This window comes from Pantherophis guttatus, chromosome 1 (genome assembly GCF_059756535.1).
Source record: "Pantherophis guttatus breed Tessera chromosome 1, ASM5975653v1, whole genome shotgun sequence".
Taxonomy (NCBI): Eukaryota; Metazoa; Chordata; class Lepidosauria; order Squamata; family Colubridae; genus Pantherophis; species Pantherophis guttatus.
In genome coordinates, this window is record NC_142063.1 from 40,873,850 (window position 1) to 40,891,307 (window position 17,458).

Below are 17,458 nucleotides of genomic sequence, written 5' to 3' on the forward strand. Positions count from 1 at the left end.
TTAAAGCATTAATCTCCCAAATTAATTGTGAAATTAAAGTTTTGTTTTTTGCACATTCAAAATGTTAATTTTGCATTTACAATAATCAGTTTTATTTTTTGCTTTACTGCCAATTTCTATCATTAGAATATCATTATCTGCTTCAGCCTGGGCACAAGAATGGTCCTCTACTGTTCCTCCAGACTGTCACAATGTTCCCTGTTTTACAGCTGAACCAAAAGGATTCAATCTACCCAGGGGTGGGTTCTACTTACCTTTACTATCGGTTTGCCATGGGGCCGCACGCATGCGCAGAAGTGTTCTGATGACGTCAGGGTCAGTGGGCGGAGCCTCCCGCCGGTTTGACTACCGGTTCTATAGAACCGGTGCGAACCGGGGGCAATCCACCACTGAATCTACCCCATAAAACCTAGTCAATGCTCACTAAGACTAGGACTCAACATGACAGGTTCACTACTGTAGTCTCCTCCATAAATGGGGAAAATTTGTAGAATTGTAGAGAATTTGTAGCTCAAATGAGAGGTCGTTGGTGATCTTGGTTGTTTTCTTGCAGAGGTTTCATTACCCAAACTAGGTAACATCATCAGTGCTGTTACCTAATTTGGGTAATTAAGTGTTTTTTATCATGGTAACCTGGTCTAACCAAATATGGGACGGAGCATACTGCTTCCACTTTCGTCCCATATTTGGGTAGACCAGATTGCCCTGATAAAAAAACATCTTTCCCCTCGTATAGCTGACAAAGCAAGGAGTGCCTGTAGCTTAGAGGTCAATACATCTACATAATATGTAAGCAGCTAGGGTTCGAATCTCAGAAGGTATGGCTATCTGACGAGAGCTAAATGGCTTGAAATAGATCTATACTAATCTCCCTTTATTTCTTTGTTGGTAAATATAAATTTAATTTGGGTAATGAAACATCTGCAGGAAAACGAACAAGCTGTTGAGCACCAAACATCAGGGAAACCCCACAAACTTTCTGTATGCAACTCCATCATGTATTGACTAGATAAAGAGTCTACCTTTGAATTTATAAAGAGAGTAAACAGTTTCACATTTGCTCATTGAGAATGTAATTGTATGTGATGTTTAACATTTTTGCCACACACTAAATAAATAATTCTATCGTTGGAACATTTCCTCTTGGTCTATGATTCCAATAATTTTTCTTTTAATTAGGTTCCCATAGTCTGAAAAGATTGACAACCTCTGAAGTGCAACATTATTAAGTACACTGTAAATTTTCCAAAACTTACTTGCAAAAAATTGAGGTAATGAGATTGATCTAGAATAATTCCAAAGTGGCATTACTTGAATTGTATATACAGAGTGATGAAGTGTTCTATCAAGATAATTAAATCAGTAACTTCTATGTAGGAAATGTGAGTCAAGGACCAACCATAATTATTGGTGAAGTACTGTACACTAGTAAAGTACTTTTCTGGATATAATAACTAAAATAAATCAGTTCACTCTTAAAAGAACAAGTACACTACTTTTTAAAAGTTCACAATTTCTTTCTCTTCAATCCTCCCTCCGCACCTTATATTTATATAAATTATAGTTTATATAAAAAAACTTGATCCAGAGAATTGAAGATCCTCTTGAAGCCTAGGAGAAGATTGTATTTATTAGGAAAACAGAAATCATTGGCTATTGGATGTAGTAATCTTACAATTTAGGTTCAAAGATTATTGATTTATTAATGTAGATGGTATTCTCCCTTCCATACAAATAGACTTATATTTCAGGGTTTGGATTGCTTGTGTAACCTTTATAGTTTGTTGATTTTTGTAGCCCAGATGTGATATACTTATGACAACACAGCCCTTTCCTACCTTCTTGGGGTACCACTGGTTTCCTTATCTAATCTCAATTTTGGTTTCTTGGATTTCGAACTATAGCTACACTGAGACTGAAAGGCATACAGAAAGTGCTCTCACTCTACAAAATAACTCCACAGATTTCAGGTTAGCCCAGTTGCTGCTTTTGGAAGAAGATTCTTTTAATGGCATTTTATTATTATGCTTTTATATTAAATTATAAGTAGCTTTGACAATTCTTCAGAGATAAGTGTTACACTAAGTGATTACCTTAAAACAATAAAATAAAAGAAATACAGAACTCCACGTCATATTCCTAGGGAAGAACAGTTAGTCCTCATTTAACAACCACAATTGGGCCTGGCAACTTCGTCATTAAATGACATGGTCATTAAGTGAATCATCTCATTACTGCAACTTGCAATTTCACAGGTGGCTTCTTCATTAACTTTGCTTGTTGGAAATCAGCTGTAAAGTGCACAAATGGGAATCAAGTGACCATTGAGATATTGTGATGGTCACAGTTTGGGAACCAGTCATAAAGTAACTTTTTCAGTGTGACTGTAACTTCAAACAAGGCAATCATTGACCAAGAATTATAAAAATTCTGTTAAAATTTATGTTTCAGGAAACTTATTAAATGCATGTTAAGTTAAAACAACTTAAAAAATAAAAGACTGTTAATCTTAGTGAATGCTTGTCTTGCTGTGCACAGGAAAGCTGATCAATAGATACATTCAGTCAATAAAAATATACAAAGAGGTTTGATAATGAGTACTTTACAGTTAGTATTTTAGAAAAATATATTTACAACAGGAAACTTTTAAGTTACATTTTGGGTACTTTGAAATTTTAATTTTTATGTAACATTATATTATATATGTAACATGTATATTATTTTGCACATTTTAGCAAAATATAAAATTACACTCTGTATTTTACAAAGAAAAACCAGATACATTTTCTAAGTGATTCTGTTCCTGGCTACCGTATGTGAAAGATAATTATTAGGTGTGGCCCTGGTGGGCTACCTGCAATATTTTTCCATGGAGCAACAAAACTCTTTACTCTCCTCTTCTTACATCCTGTAGAAAACTAATGTGTTCCTTCAGAGTAAGTTTTACATTAATGCAAGGCACCAACAAAAACTGTTCCATTATTATAATTAAATATATCAGCTCCCAATCAGGAAGAAAAGTGTGATCTTGGAAAAAGAAGCATACTATATCCTTGAGCTTAGCAAACTGGAAATAGCTATGGAGCTAGAAATGCTATTGCTTTTAGGTTTGTAAATAGTTATATGTTATAAAATAGTTTATAAGAAAACTATTTAAAATTATATATAAGCAAATCGTTGAGATTTTTTTTTTATTGCAAGTATCAACCTACATGTATATTGTCATAAATCTTTATGGAGATTCTCAAGCATCCAAATCTCTTTGAGCTTCATGTGACCATAAAGATATCAGAATCAGATCCTAACCACATTACCAATAAAGGAAAATATTTGTACCTTGGGGTTGAAATGAGGGGTCCTTGGTGCTCTCTCAGCTTGCTTGTTTTCTTGCAGGTGTTTCATTACCCTAATTAGGCAACATAATCAGTGCTAGTACATCTGTAAGAAAACAAGCAAGCTGAGAGAGCACCAAGGACCCCCTAACCACATTACTCAGAAAAGCCTTCATAGCTACACCAGTTCTAGCATAGTGTGACTCCATTAAAATTGGATGAAAAGCCTGCAGGATTAAGTAATAGTACAAGGGTAAAGCAGTGACGGAAGCTAAAGAATAGTTAAGTTTTAATCTAAGAGTGGTGATTTAGTAACACAAGAGTGATTAAAAAAATCTAGGCAGCCGGAAGAATTTGGAATGATATTGAATTTCTTTTAATTACTTCTATCCATTAAATTTGTGCATTGCACATCCAATTAAAACAGGCAGAACATATAGATTTAGGGCTTCAGTTAATCTTTAATTCCTTTTTCAATCTAGCTCATATTGTCCTAATTCCCTGCAACAAAAACTTGGAGAAAGCTAGTAGTAGCTATATATTTAACAGCTGTTTAAAAGAATACTGCAGCTCCAACAGCATCAAAAAAAAACTCTTTGGAGAAGGGTAACAGCTAAGGGCAAAGTATGAGTCAAAAATGGCACTAGGCAAATTAATTATTTATGTAGCGTGACTGGAGAATTTTATATTTCCTGCCTCATGTAGTCACATTACAGTAAAATTGGTTTAATACTGTATTCCTCAATCTTAGCTACTCTAAATATGTTAACCAACTCACAAAAGTCCCCAGCAAGCATGCTGCCTGGGGGATTTTGGGATTTGAGGTCCACACATCATAAAGTCGCTGGCGTTGAGAAGCACTGATTTGGTATACCACTATACAGAACATAAAAGTTCTAAGAAATGAAACTACAAGGAAAAAAAGTATATTTACGAAGTTGGAAAGCCAGTTGGCTATCTAACTTTCCTATTATTGCCAGATCTTGATTATCCCATCCCAGGCACAGGTGGCAAGGAGCGATGGAAGGACTGGATGGTAGGCTGCATTCACACAGGCTTGACTATGTGCTGTCATGGTACGGAGAATTTGAGCTGTGCGATAATTGTAGAAAAATACTTTTCCATCTGAACTCCCTGTCACAAGAAGTGTTCCATCGGGTGAAAATTCACAGCCTACAGCAAATCCTTCAACCTGTTTGAGTCAAGAATTAAGAGTAAATAATTCAAGATGTTCATTAATGAATTATAATATGATCTATAGCTTCCTGAAATTTTACACTATAATAAACATGTCAATTTGTATCATAATGGCCTTATCACTTCCCTAGGCATTTAATAAGATGGCCCCATTTTAGACTTGTCATTGTTAAGAATAGTTGCTGAATATGTGACAAGCCTTTCTCTCTGTGTGAGTCTGTCTGTCTGTCTCTCTCTATCTATCATCTATCTATCTATCTATCTATCTATCTATCTATCTATCTATCTATCTATCTATATCATCTATCACTAAAACTCTCTTTCTGTAACCTTGGGTGAAATATTAATAATAATAATAATAATAACAATAATAATAATAATAATATTGCATTGGGTGAAATATTGCATTATAAGGCACCAATTATTAAACCAAGGAACCTCAAATGGGTTCACTCCCATAATAAACCCAAAATCTGGGACTCAGGATTCCTGTGGAATTGAAATTTGGCTAATTTTCTAAAATCTTTTATGACAAATATGACCATAAAACAGTTTATGACATAATACAAAATGTCATAAAATATGTTTGCTATACAGATCAACATGACTATTTTCAAGGCAGTGTGTTAGAAATACTTTCACTGTTGAAGTCACTGAAGAATCTGGTAAGGAAATATTTCTGAAATGATGACCCAAGGGGTCACGGATTGTCTAGTTACTAACTAATAATGCTTTTAGTTACTTTACTGCAATTTAAATTCTACATTAAATAAACTACAGACAATAGTACTGAAGTCTATTTAATTGTATCCCTATTGAAAAGCAGTAACATAATTTGGCACATAAAAGGAATAAAACCCATTGATACCTTGTGCCCTTCAAACCTCTTCTTTTTGTTGATTCGATAAGGTGGCAGGCTGGAAAATAAAGCCATGTAGTTGCCATTTGTCTGAGCAACAAAGGCAGGCTCTTTAGGATGAACTGAAAGACTGGGGCAGGTAAAACGTTCCTGCAAAGAAAATTAGAAAGAAAATGTTCACAGACTCTGAATCAAACTATATATGCTTGCAGGTCATATGATATATCAGTCTCTGTTTGTGGCCCTCAAGATTCTCCCCAAATCAACACCTTCAAAAAAATTGGTGATCCAACAACAGGTTTAGAATATGATGTAGGGGTGTCAAGAAAGATTGTGATTGTGCTTTAGATTCAGATCCAAAAAATATGCCCTGATATGCAAGGGAGGGGATAGACAGTAGGGTCTTGCTTGCCATTCTTCCCCCAGGATCACATGGCAGCTGTAGAGAGCAACTGCACGATTCCAAGAAAAAGCACAGTTGTGACAAGCGCTGCACTCATGCTCCCACATGTTCCAAAACCTCTCTTCTGAATTATTTCCAAAGTGCTACACAGCCCTAATATCAATTCTCCAATTTTATGTATTTATTTTATTTTTAAAATAAAACCTCAAATCCTTCAAATAAATGTTTACCCTTTCCTATTCAGTGATATATCTGCATCACTATAACGCCATCTTCAACCTTTAGAGGCTGGCAAAAATGCTTATACAAACAATGTCTCAACACAAAAAGGTAGTCTGTCTACTGCAACCAAACCTGAAACAATTGAACCCCCACCCTACCCCTGCAAAAAAAAAAAGAATTTATTTCCACCTGCCTCACCTAGGAATTTCCATATATTGCTAATAACGGAGTGTACAGAAAATTAAGCTAAATTGAAATGTTTTGGAAAATAGATTTCATTTTCTGAAAATGTGTCTCTCTCCTTATGCTCATATGAACCATTGCAGATTTACTTAATCCTTGTGGATAATATTTTATGAACTCTACTAACCTCCTACATTTTATCACAATAGAGTAAACCGTCTGAGACACAAAGCAATACTTATTAATGAAGAAAGTAGTTACTATGACTTTGACTCCTATTAATTTGATTTAAGGCCTCAACTTCTCTCAATAACATATCTGTATGAAAATATCACTGTATTCAGTATTAACTGGGCAAAAATTTCTCAGTCAGGAATGTTCTGAGGAAGTTCATTTTGGCTCTATTCCTAACCTGTTGGAAAATAAAACTAACCTGTTGGAGAATAAAACAGAAATATTAATGAAATTTCTCCTTCCCTTGTTGTTCACCATCCCCAAATAAGTGAAAATTTTCAGGGGTCACTGATATACTTAAATGTTATCTACAGCACATACATTTATTCTGAGGATGCTACAAATTCACACAAAATGTCTTGTGAAAAAGCAGAAAACAATGCTTTAGCAAAATTTAGCAATCCCTGAAAATAGCAAATACAATAGAAATGGAAAAGGGTCTAGGATAACACGCCAGCACTCTTGCCCCATCCATTTCACCATGACCAACTTGCCCCAGCTGACTCGCTGCAGCCAACTTCCTGTGGGACAATTCAATGCAGGATAACTCAAGAGAAGCTGGGGTGAACCTGAGCGTGGAGACTTGAAGACTTCTAACTTGAGAAGGTTCAAACCTAAAGCAAGACAAGGCCCACTGGAATTCACTTGTCCCTCTCTTGAGTTATCCCTTATTGAATTGTCCCACAGCGAGTTGTGCCACAATGAGTTGACTATGGCGAGTTGGCCACGGCGAGTTGTCCCATTCTGAATGGAAAATGTTTCTAAACGAAGTTTGTTGTAAAACTGAGCTTCAGAGCCTTTGCTTTTTATATGCAAAGTGCCAGGCTTCATTTCTTCTTGACCACTTGTTGAAGCCAGAAAATGTCTAGTCGAGTCAAGAAGAGAAGAGAAGAGAAGAGAAGAGAAGAGAAGAGAAGAGAAGAGAAGAGAAGAGAAGAGAAGAGAAGAGAAGAGGAGAATAACAGAACAGAACAGAACAGAACAGAGCCCTCTCTGGGGGCACGCACACCATTGCCAGCTGCTATTCTGCGCCAACTGGTCTTCACAGGCACCAGAAAACAACCTGAAAACAGCCCAAAAAATGGCGAAAAACAGACATGTGCATGCCGGCCAGCTGGTCTTCGGGTTTCCAGTGCGAAGACCAGCTGACCGGCACACATGCAGGTGCCGGAAACCTGAAGACCAGCTGACTGGCGTGTGCAAATGCATGCAAATGCCTGTGCGTTCCGGTTTGGGCTTTCGGTGCTGAAAAGGTTTACCATCACTGGAATAGAAGAATTGGAAGGGACCTTGGAGATCTTCTAGTCCAACCCCCATTTCAGACAAATGGTTGTCCAATGGTTGTCTTCTTAAAAACTTCCAGTATTGGAGCATTCACAACTTCTGGAGGCAAGTTGTATCACTGATTAATTGTTCTAACTGTCAGGAAATTTCTCCTTAGTTCTAGGTTGCTTCTCTCCTTGATTAGTTTCCATCCATTGCTTCTTGTTCTTCCCTCAGGTGCTTTGGAGAATAGCTTGACTCCCTCTTCTTTGCAGCAGCTCCTGAGTTATTGGAACACTGCTATCATGTCACCCCTACCCCTTCTTTTCATTAAACTAAACATACCCAATTCCAGCAACCGTTTTTTATATGTTTTAGCCTCCAGTGCCCTAATCACCTTTGTTGCTCTTCTCTGCACTCTTTCTACAGGCTCAACATCTTTTTTACACTGTGGCGACCAAAACTGGATGCAGTAGTCCAAGTATGGTCTTACCAAGGCATTATAAAGTGAGATATTTTTCTCAAATTCATACTTCCTCTGGGGAGAGTATTAAACTACCCCATTCTCCTCTCCAGAGAAAATCATCTTGTAAAAGTTTCTAAATACATCAAAACTGAGCACACTGCAGTTTTTTATTCACTGAACTGTTTTCCTTTTGAAGTGCTAATGCCAAATCAACTACAACAGCTTTTACACAGAACTGTACATCTGCAAAACTGGACAAAGGCCACCTTGGAAGATGGTGATAGGAACGTGTTATTAAATCATACACTCCACTTTCTACCTGGGCAGAATTTCTCCTTTTCAAAACTGAATGGATACCAACTGACTTTATTCTTTGCATTTCAAAAGAGACTAAACTTGCACTGACTTTATACAGAGGTTTGGCTATAATTGAGATTAGTATCCTTCCCTAAGGAATGTATAAGACCTCTTTTTAAAATCATTAAATGGACAGCATCTTCAAAGAAGTCTTCTTCACATGTTTAGGCTTGACAGTAGATAATGCCTTAGTTATTCTAAAGCTCCAAATCTTTCCCTCAACAAGACACAGAAATAAGGCTCTCTAAATGAGTATATACATGCATACCAGTGGTGGGTTGCCCCTGGTTTGGACCGGTTCGCAAGACCAGGAGGCTCCGCCCACTGACCTGGATCATCATAGGTGATCTGCGCATGCGCAGAAGAGTGCGCGCACACACAAGTGAAGCAATTGTGCGGGCGTGATGCATATACAACACTGCCGTATATTCTTTTTTTAATAGAAGGATATGAGCTTTGGATGCCAGGGAGAAGGGCTCTAAACGCTCAAATATCTCTCAAGTCTCACAGGGGGCACAGCCTACGTACATCAAAGAAAATTAAAAACTATCTTTAAACGGTTTAGTATGCAGAATTCTTTTTTAAAATATTTATTTCTCCAGTTCAATATTAACTAGTCTGCCTTTATTGTAACAGGTCTCAAACAGTCTTTCTCATCAACTGCCAGCAGTTTAGACATTAATGGCTGTGTGTTGCATTATTTTGAGGGGACAGCACATTTACACTGTTATACAAGCTGTATACTCACTACTTTACATTGTAGCCAAGTGTCATTTCTTCAGTGTTGTCAACATGAAAAGATATACTTAAATATTTACAAAATGTGACGCGGTGTACTCACTTCTGTGACATACAGTATGTACTTTGGGCTATTCTGTGAATTGTATTTATATGGTGCCTTCCTATAGGCTGATTGCTGTGTTTATGGCGGGCGATTGGCTGTTGTTTCCTTGTGCTGCCAAACCCTCTGCTCCTAAGTACCTGATAAGCTGGTGGTTACAAAGAAACAACCAATTGCCAGCCATCAACACACCAATCAACCAATAGGAAGGCAGCCCATAAATACAACTCACAGAATAACCCAAAGCACATATTCCAGTAGAGAAATGTTCCCTGAAGATGCCCTCCACCATGAGTCAAAAAGGTCGGAAAAGTAAACTTCTGGTCCCAGTAACTGACCCAGATTTAATCTTGCAACATTATCCTGGGGCATGTATATTTGCCTTCATTTGTGAAAGACTTTTCTTCAACAAAAGAATGATTATCCATTCTGTGAGAAAGTCCCCAAATAACCTTTCCTTCCTCTCTGCCTTGTATCTCTCTCTCTCTCTCTCTCTCTCTCTCTCTCTCTCTTGTTTTTTTTTTTACGATTTCTGATGGTTTTTCCGCCAAGTTTTAATCAGCTCTGACCTTGTTCAACTTTTGAAGATCACACACTACCATCAGGGACTACAGAAAGAAAAGCAGTTCAAATAAGGATCATGGGAAGGCGGTGGGAAGCAGATTACAATACAATTGTCTGCAAATGACTCAGCAAAAATGGTCTTCACTTGAGATACAAAGCTGGAGAAAATGTTTATGCAAAAAAAAAAAAAAGGTGTCACTCCAAGAACCAATTGCTTAGCTTCTGATAGTATGTAGACTTAGAGAAAGCCCTCTGACGATATCTTTAATACTTGGGTAGATGGTTTGAGACAAAGAAAGCTTTACTTTCCTGGCACAATAATAATGTCTTAAATCAAAGACCACAGCTTTGTTAAAAGTATAATTCCAAGACATTTCTTGGGGTAGATAAACATTCCAAATAAACATGCAGTGAACTGAAGTACATGACTACTATGCTGTTTCTACAGGGGTTCAACTGACTTTGGGCTGTACTTGAGTTTTCTAAAGTCATCCTATTTTGTGATCATTTTAGAAACACAACAAAGTTCTTTCAACTGCTTCCCAAACAGATTGCTGTTCATGATAAATTTTTCATATATGGAAATATAGGAACTCTCATAATAAATAAGAAAGTAAATATCTATCTCACATGAAAAATTTGATTGGAGATCTTTGCAGCAGTTTGGAAGTCCCAGGCAATGATGGTGCGATCAGCTGAATCTTGGCTCACTGCATCAGTGCTGGTAAAAAATTCTTTTCCTTCACGGAGAAACATGATATCCAAGGTTTGTTGAACTGTGGCTTTGTAGACTTTTATAACCTATGGTTTTAAAAATTCAAAAAAGACAATGTTTTTGGTTAATTCATTATGTTTCTATCTTCTTTCATCAGGAAATGAATATAGCATAACCCTCTCAAGTGATTTCCAACTTCCCTTCTCTGACAAATAGAAAAAGGCCATTTTAGGATGATTAGGTAAATGAAACCTGCCACTCAAAGAAATGTAAAGAAATACTGCCTCTTAACTGATGGATATGGTATAAAATGGGAGAATTGAGCTTCTAATGCCATTCAGACGACATGTCATATCCAGTGGTGGGATTCAGCCAGTTTGCACCACTTCGGGAGAACCAGTTGTCAACTTTCTGAGCAGTTTGGTGAACTGGTTGTTGGAAGAAATCATTAGGGCAGAGAACCGGTTGTTAAATTATTTGAATCCCACCACTGGTCATATCTATATAAATATATAGGTAGTCCTTGAAATAGAACAGTTCATTTAGTGACTGTTCAAAGTTACAACAGCACTGAAAAAAGTGACTATGACCATTTTTCACACTTATGACCATTGCAGCATTCCCATAGTCACATGATCAAAATTTGGCAATTGACATGTATTTATGATTTTTGCAGTATCCTGGGGTTATGTAATCACCTTTTGCAACCTTCTGACAAATAAACTCAATGGGGAAACCATTCATTTAACAACCTTGTTAGTAACTTAACAACTGCAATGATTCACTTAACAACTGTGGCAAGAAAAGTCATAAAATGAGACAAAATTGTCTTAACAATTGTTTAGTTTAGCAACAGAAATTTTGAGCTCAATGTGGTCATAAGTGGAGGACTATCTGTATATCTATATTGCCCCTATATTCCAGTAAGTCACATTACTAACATAAACAGATGAGTTTACAACTGGGGCAAGATTTGGTAGTAAAAACACCACCATGAATGAACTTATGTAAGTCTCTAGAGCAGGGGTGTCAAACTCAAGGCCCGGGGCTGGATTTGACCTGCGAGGTGTTTTCATCTGGCCCACAGGACCATCCTGGAAACAGCAAAGGACTGGCCTGCAGTACCTTGCCAGTGAAAATGGAGCTTGTGAAGGCTGCCTGTGGATCTCCCAAGCTCCATTTTCGCTGGCAGAGGGTTGCAGAAGGCCATCCCAGCCAAAAACAGAGCTCGGGAGTCTGTTTTCACTGGCAGAGCGCTCGAGCCATCACAGGTGCCCAACACAAGTGACATCATGCTGGCCACACTCACCCTGGCCACGCCCATCCTGGCCCCCCGAGGTGAAACACAACCCTGATGCAACCCTCCATGAGTATCAACAAACTGCCACAAATTTTTTGAATGATTTCAAGCTGCACAAAGAATTTGTAGATTTCTGATTGAAAGGGACCACTCCAATAAACACATTGTACAGGAAATTGTTGCTTGGCAACAGGAATCTTTGGAAAGGAGAGAAGTTAGAAAGATCAGATGGGAAAAAGCATGAAACTGCAGAGAATGCTAGACAAGCAAGTGGAGTGACAGAAGCTAATTAGCTGTAGAGAGAACATAAAGGTGAGGGGGGGAAAGAAGCAAAGCGGTAGCAACTGCAAATCCTAGAATAAGAGAGGCCAAAAATAAAAGATCGAAAATAAACATCACTCACTATGTGAGTAAGGGTACCAATAATAAGGAAAAGGATTTGTTTGTTAGTATATAGGCCACACATACTTTTTTTTTTTACTTTTTTATTTTTTCCTGTTACACAATCTTGGAAACACATAAAGTAACTTACAGACAGAGGATTGGTTCTTTTAGCTACATTTTTCCAAAATTTCAGATGCTCTTCTCCAGACTTTTGTGGACTGGCCCAGGACTGAATTAAAAACTGTCTAATAAAGACTCTCCATCACGTGGCCCGTGGATTGCAAGTCATTTTCTGAGACTTACAATATTTTGGAGGCACCTATACTGATGAAAAGGCTGGGGCTCTGAGGGGGCCATGGGAGATTCTCCTGGAAGAACAGCAGTAGAGGGTCTCACTTCAATTTACCTCAGCAGATTTCCCAGGAAAAGTAGTTCCTGGCAGGCCAGGCTACATTGTCAAAACCCTGAGACTTCTTGCAAGCAAGCAGCACTAAGACTGCACCAAGTCTTTGGGTTGGAAGAGCAAGGAGGCCCAAGTAGGGCAAAGCAGACAGGGCTTGACCAAGGGGGAAGAGGAGGCAGCAGCCAAGGAGGAGGTCCAGGTGTGGCTCTCTGCTGTCTTTGTGTAAGAAACAAATCTTGCTTGCTTGGCACTATCTTTCCCATTCCTTGTCCAACAGAGACAGCCACCCCTGGACCTCCTCCTTGGCTGCTCATAAATGATGCTGAGACAAGCAAGCAAAGAAGATTTAGACAGTTCTAGAACAGGTTTCTTGGATTCTGTTGTCCTAGATATGATCTTGAAATATACCCACCCACATGTACAGTACATAAGATGGTGTTTTAGCTAGTAGAAAACACTGCCAGCCAAATGGTCAAAGTGAAATGGCTATAATGCAGCTCTTATTCACAAGTAGTGCTTTGCAGTAAAAAATAGTTTATTTAATAAGTGTATGTTTAATAACATATTATTATACTTTTTATTTTCTCCCTGTTTGACTCACTAGAGATTTTGAATCAATATAAGAATAGAACTTCACAGTTGCAGTCTTCAGGCTAACAAACTAATATGGCATTAATATGGCATTCGAGACAATTTGAATTTGAGATCCCTGGTCTACGTGCAAAGCAAGCTCTGTTACTGACTAAGTCTCTCTCTGAAGAATCTTAAATAAGTTAAGATGGGTTGCAATCTTTTTTAACTTTACAGCATGTGTATAGCCTATGGCAACCAAAAAAAAAATGTTTAAATGAGACAAACACATGGAATATTTATCCAGAAAAATGCCTCCTATTATATCAAAACCATTTATAAGTGAAATCACTTCAAAGGCAACTATATCTACTGAAATGTTAAATGTAATAAACAGAAATGTAATTCCATGTTGGGGCTAATTGGCTGCATCCAATCTGGAAAAGACAATGAGGCAGTCAAAAGTCCTGGCAGCATACACAAATTTATTCAAGTGAAGTTTATCATAGTGATGAAGCCAAAATTAGAATTACTCTAAAGGACAAAGAATAATTATTCTGTTGCCTTGATGATAGATGCACCTCTCCTTCTAGGAGCTCTGGATATGCTGTTATAAAAGACAAAAACTGTTATTCATCCGAGGGACAAGAGACACACTTTATTTCATGGGAGAACTATGAAAAATCTTGTCAAATTGTCATTTGGTGCCAAATTTCATGTTAGGAACATGTTTCTATTCCAAGGATTATAGAAAAGATACCTCAGAGCCACATGTAGCCCACAGGTTCCCACATCTTTGCTAATGGATCTAAGGATGGATGTCTGTTAAGTTTATAAGTGTTGGGTTCTTGCTGTTTATTGAGCTTGCTTCCCCTTCTGTAGGCTAGGTACCAGCATCAACGCATGGCAAAATAAAGTTTGTTGACTGTTTATATGTGATAGCTTGTTCTACTCTGATTAGATTACTGTTTCTTCCTGATTGTTGTTGTTTTGAATGAAGTTTTTTTCTTCTTCTTTGATTATTCTTGTTTATCTGATCCTGGTTTCTGCTAAAATGGGTGCTGGTTAATCTTTCCAAGGCAAACAGACCTTCATACACCTGTCTGATCACACAACTGTTAACCATATAACCATAAAAGATCATTCAGGCACATGAAAGCTGTTGAGGAACTTTGAACGTTATGAACAAATGAAAAAGCTGAAGTCAAAGCACTATTTTTGTGCTGTTCATCTGTCAACTTCAAGGGACTGGGAAGGAACACAGCAGCATTTTGCTTCTTCTGAATTAAAAAAAAATGCTGGAAAGACAAGCACCAGCTTTTGGCATCATCTTTATTTACAAGAAGGCCACAATAGGCCCCAAATCTTCCTCAGAAAATACAGATAATGGGTAACATTTTATGCTACTAATTTATTGTTTGGAAGAGCGTCCATCATCCAAAAAAACAAACAAACCCAAGTAAACTTGAGAATTCAGTAAATGTCAGGAAATTTGTTTTCAAATAAATTGATGATTGTGGCTGGAGTCCATCAGTATCACTTCACTACCTCTGAATTATTGCCTTGTCTTCTCTTTGACAAGCATATATTCCATATGTAAGAAATGGAGGAGCCTTTATTTGTAAGCCTGTAATCTTTTTTTAACTCCTTGTAGTCATTCTAGAGGCACAGAGTGATACTATTATCTTTAATTAAATCAATTTCTCTATAATATCTAAATCACGTAATTTAAAAGTAAATGTGCTCACTCCTAAAAGTTATGATCAGGGCAAAGAATAGTTGGAGATTTGAATTTATGTTTGTGATAATAAATCATACTATTAGGCACAAGGGAGGTCTCAAAATACGTTTTTATCTATTATTATTGGACAAAAATGGTCTGACTGGCCAACAAAATCAATGCAAATGGGTATATTTCATTTAGAAAAACAAACTTCTGGGCTTTTGTCCTTAAAATAGGAGACTGCTCAGTACAAATGTTGACCAATAAGCCAGATAAGTTCAGCAAGAAATATGAATTGGCCACAATTAGGTATTCTAACATTTTAATCAAACTGGTATGAAGGTTTTCATTAAGAAAAAGGAAAAATGTTACCACATTAACTCTGAATTTTATTATTTTATTCCACCCATGTTCTAGGATTATCAGTAGGAATTAGCCAGAAACTTTCAAGCATGTCTTCACCTATGACAAGGACTAGGCATAGTCTCTTTATTAAACTTAGTGTTCTTATGAACCTCTCAAATTCATCCTTGTGGAATCACAGGGTAAATATGATTTTTCTAGTAAATTAAAGTAAACAAAAACCAAGGACTGACAAATTGCTTGTTCATCTGAAAAAAAGGAGAGATGGGTTTTAAAAAATTCATATAGACTCAAAGAGTTGTCAGCAGCTTTTCTGACTTGCATGACAAACAGAAAGGCTTAAAATCCAATTTAAGGAAAAACAGGATCAAAGCTTTAGCATGTAAATAAGAAAAAAATATTTCATGGATCCTTTAAAATGAGAAACCGCTACCTAAAATGCATATATTATAGGACAGGCACTCTGAATATGCATCGCAAAGCAACTGGAAGGTCATCAGCCAACACTTTTCAAATTAAGGGTAAATTCAGTACATTATGGTCTCCCAATTATGAAATGCCAGGCAGAACATTTTTTTCTCCCATTCCAGATATGACTGTAAAGATATGGAAATGGAAAAAGAAAAGAGGAAAATGTGCCTCCTGGTTTGCACAATCAGGCTCAATGTAACTGAAAAAAATAATGAAATCTGAAAATAGATATATATTGAAATACCATACACAGAGAGCTGCAGTAATTTAAGCCTAGTGATTTATGACTAGTCAAATACATCTTTCAAGAGGAAGAAGGGGAGAAAAGTGAAAAAAGCTTGTTATTTTAGCATTTTGCAATTTTCATAGAAATTGTTATTGGGCTACAATGGAAACATAGGAGGAGTATGTGAAAAGAAAGAGGGCTGTGCCAACTTACAGCAAAGCAAAAAAAAAAAAAAAAACTTCCATTTTTTTTAATGGAAGGCAAAACCCAAAAAATTGTATTTAAGTATATGGATTTAATGAAAAATGTCAGCTGATTCATACTTTGCTACAATACATGTGACTTAACTGTGTTAATGACCAGCTGCAATGCTTGAGGAACAGAGGCATTTCTCTGTCCTCTTCGGCACTCTGGCATAGGATGCCTGGGATGACGTGCAGCAAAAGAGAAGAATAGCAATAGCACTTAGACTTATATACCGCTTCACAGTGCTTTACAGCCCTCTCTAAGTGGTTTACAGAGTCAGCCTCTTGCCCCCAACAATCTGGGTCCTCATTTTACCTACCTCGGAAGGATGGAAGGCTGAGTCAACCTTGAGCCTGGTGAGATTTGAACTGTCAAATTGAAGGCAGCCGGCAGGCAGCAGAAGTAGCCTGCAGTACTGCATTCTAATCACTGCACCATCATCCTGTCTTCTGCCAATAGACAAGCATAAAGCTGCACAGCCTTTCTGCTCTGTATATGTCTACATGCTGCTATCAGTGTCCTATAGCTGGCCAACGGGGCTGGAAAAGAATAAAATGTAACAGTCTCACCTAACTAATAATACCATAAATCAATCCAAAGCATGAGCTAGCCATTACTTCCCTTGCTGTTATTATTTTGCTTTAATTCCATCTATTGAAATTTTGCAAAGATATTAAGAAAAAAGGATTAGCCAGTCACTGCTATTTGCTTGCCAAAATACCAACATTCCAAGCAAAGGAACTTTGCTCACCATCAAGAATTAAATAAAATACAACAGAGAACAGACATTATTGGAAAAGTGGAAAAAAGGGAAATGATAAGAATTGAGTGCTTGCATGGATACATATATATGTCTATTATTTACATATAGACTAGTGACAGCTTCTTTTATTTCAAAACTATATTTAATTTAATATAATTTAAATATAGGTAATTCCGTGTATCTACTGTACAGGGTGAAAGGATGATCTATTATGTTTTCAATCAAAACATGGCAAATCTACATGCATATCCCTTGTTCAAACAGGAGACAGAAGAAACCTCAAGTCATAGACCTACTTCTAGAGGGATAAATGCTTCCCCAACAAGTCTCACTACTGGAAGCTCTCAAGCATCCTGAAGGACAAAACAGTAAC

At 37.2% G+C, this 17,458-nt stretch overlaps 1 protein-coding gene across 2 annotated transcripts in view; it reads right to left on the bottom strand.

Moving 5' to 3' along the window:
* Window positions 1-1,984: 1,984 nt before the first annotated feature.
* WDR25 (WD repeat domain 25) overlaps window positions 1,985-17,458 on the bottom strand; it is a 68,886-nt gene continuing 53,412 nt past the window's right edge. For both annotated transcript variants that reach the window (XM_034418470.3, XM_034418471.3), the window contains exons 5-7: window positions 10,552-10,722; window positions 5,398-5,538; window positions 1,985-4,524 (exon numbers count right to left, since the gene is read on the bottom strand). In XM_034418470.3, the coding sequence (XP_034274361.2) occupies window positions 4,303-4,524; window positions 5,398-5,538; window positions 10,552-10,722 (534 nt within the window). In that variant the 3' untranslated portion in view covers window positions 1,985-4,302. The remainder of the gene's footprint in view (window positions 4,525-5,397; window positions 5,539-10,551; window positions 10,723-17,458) is intronic.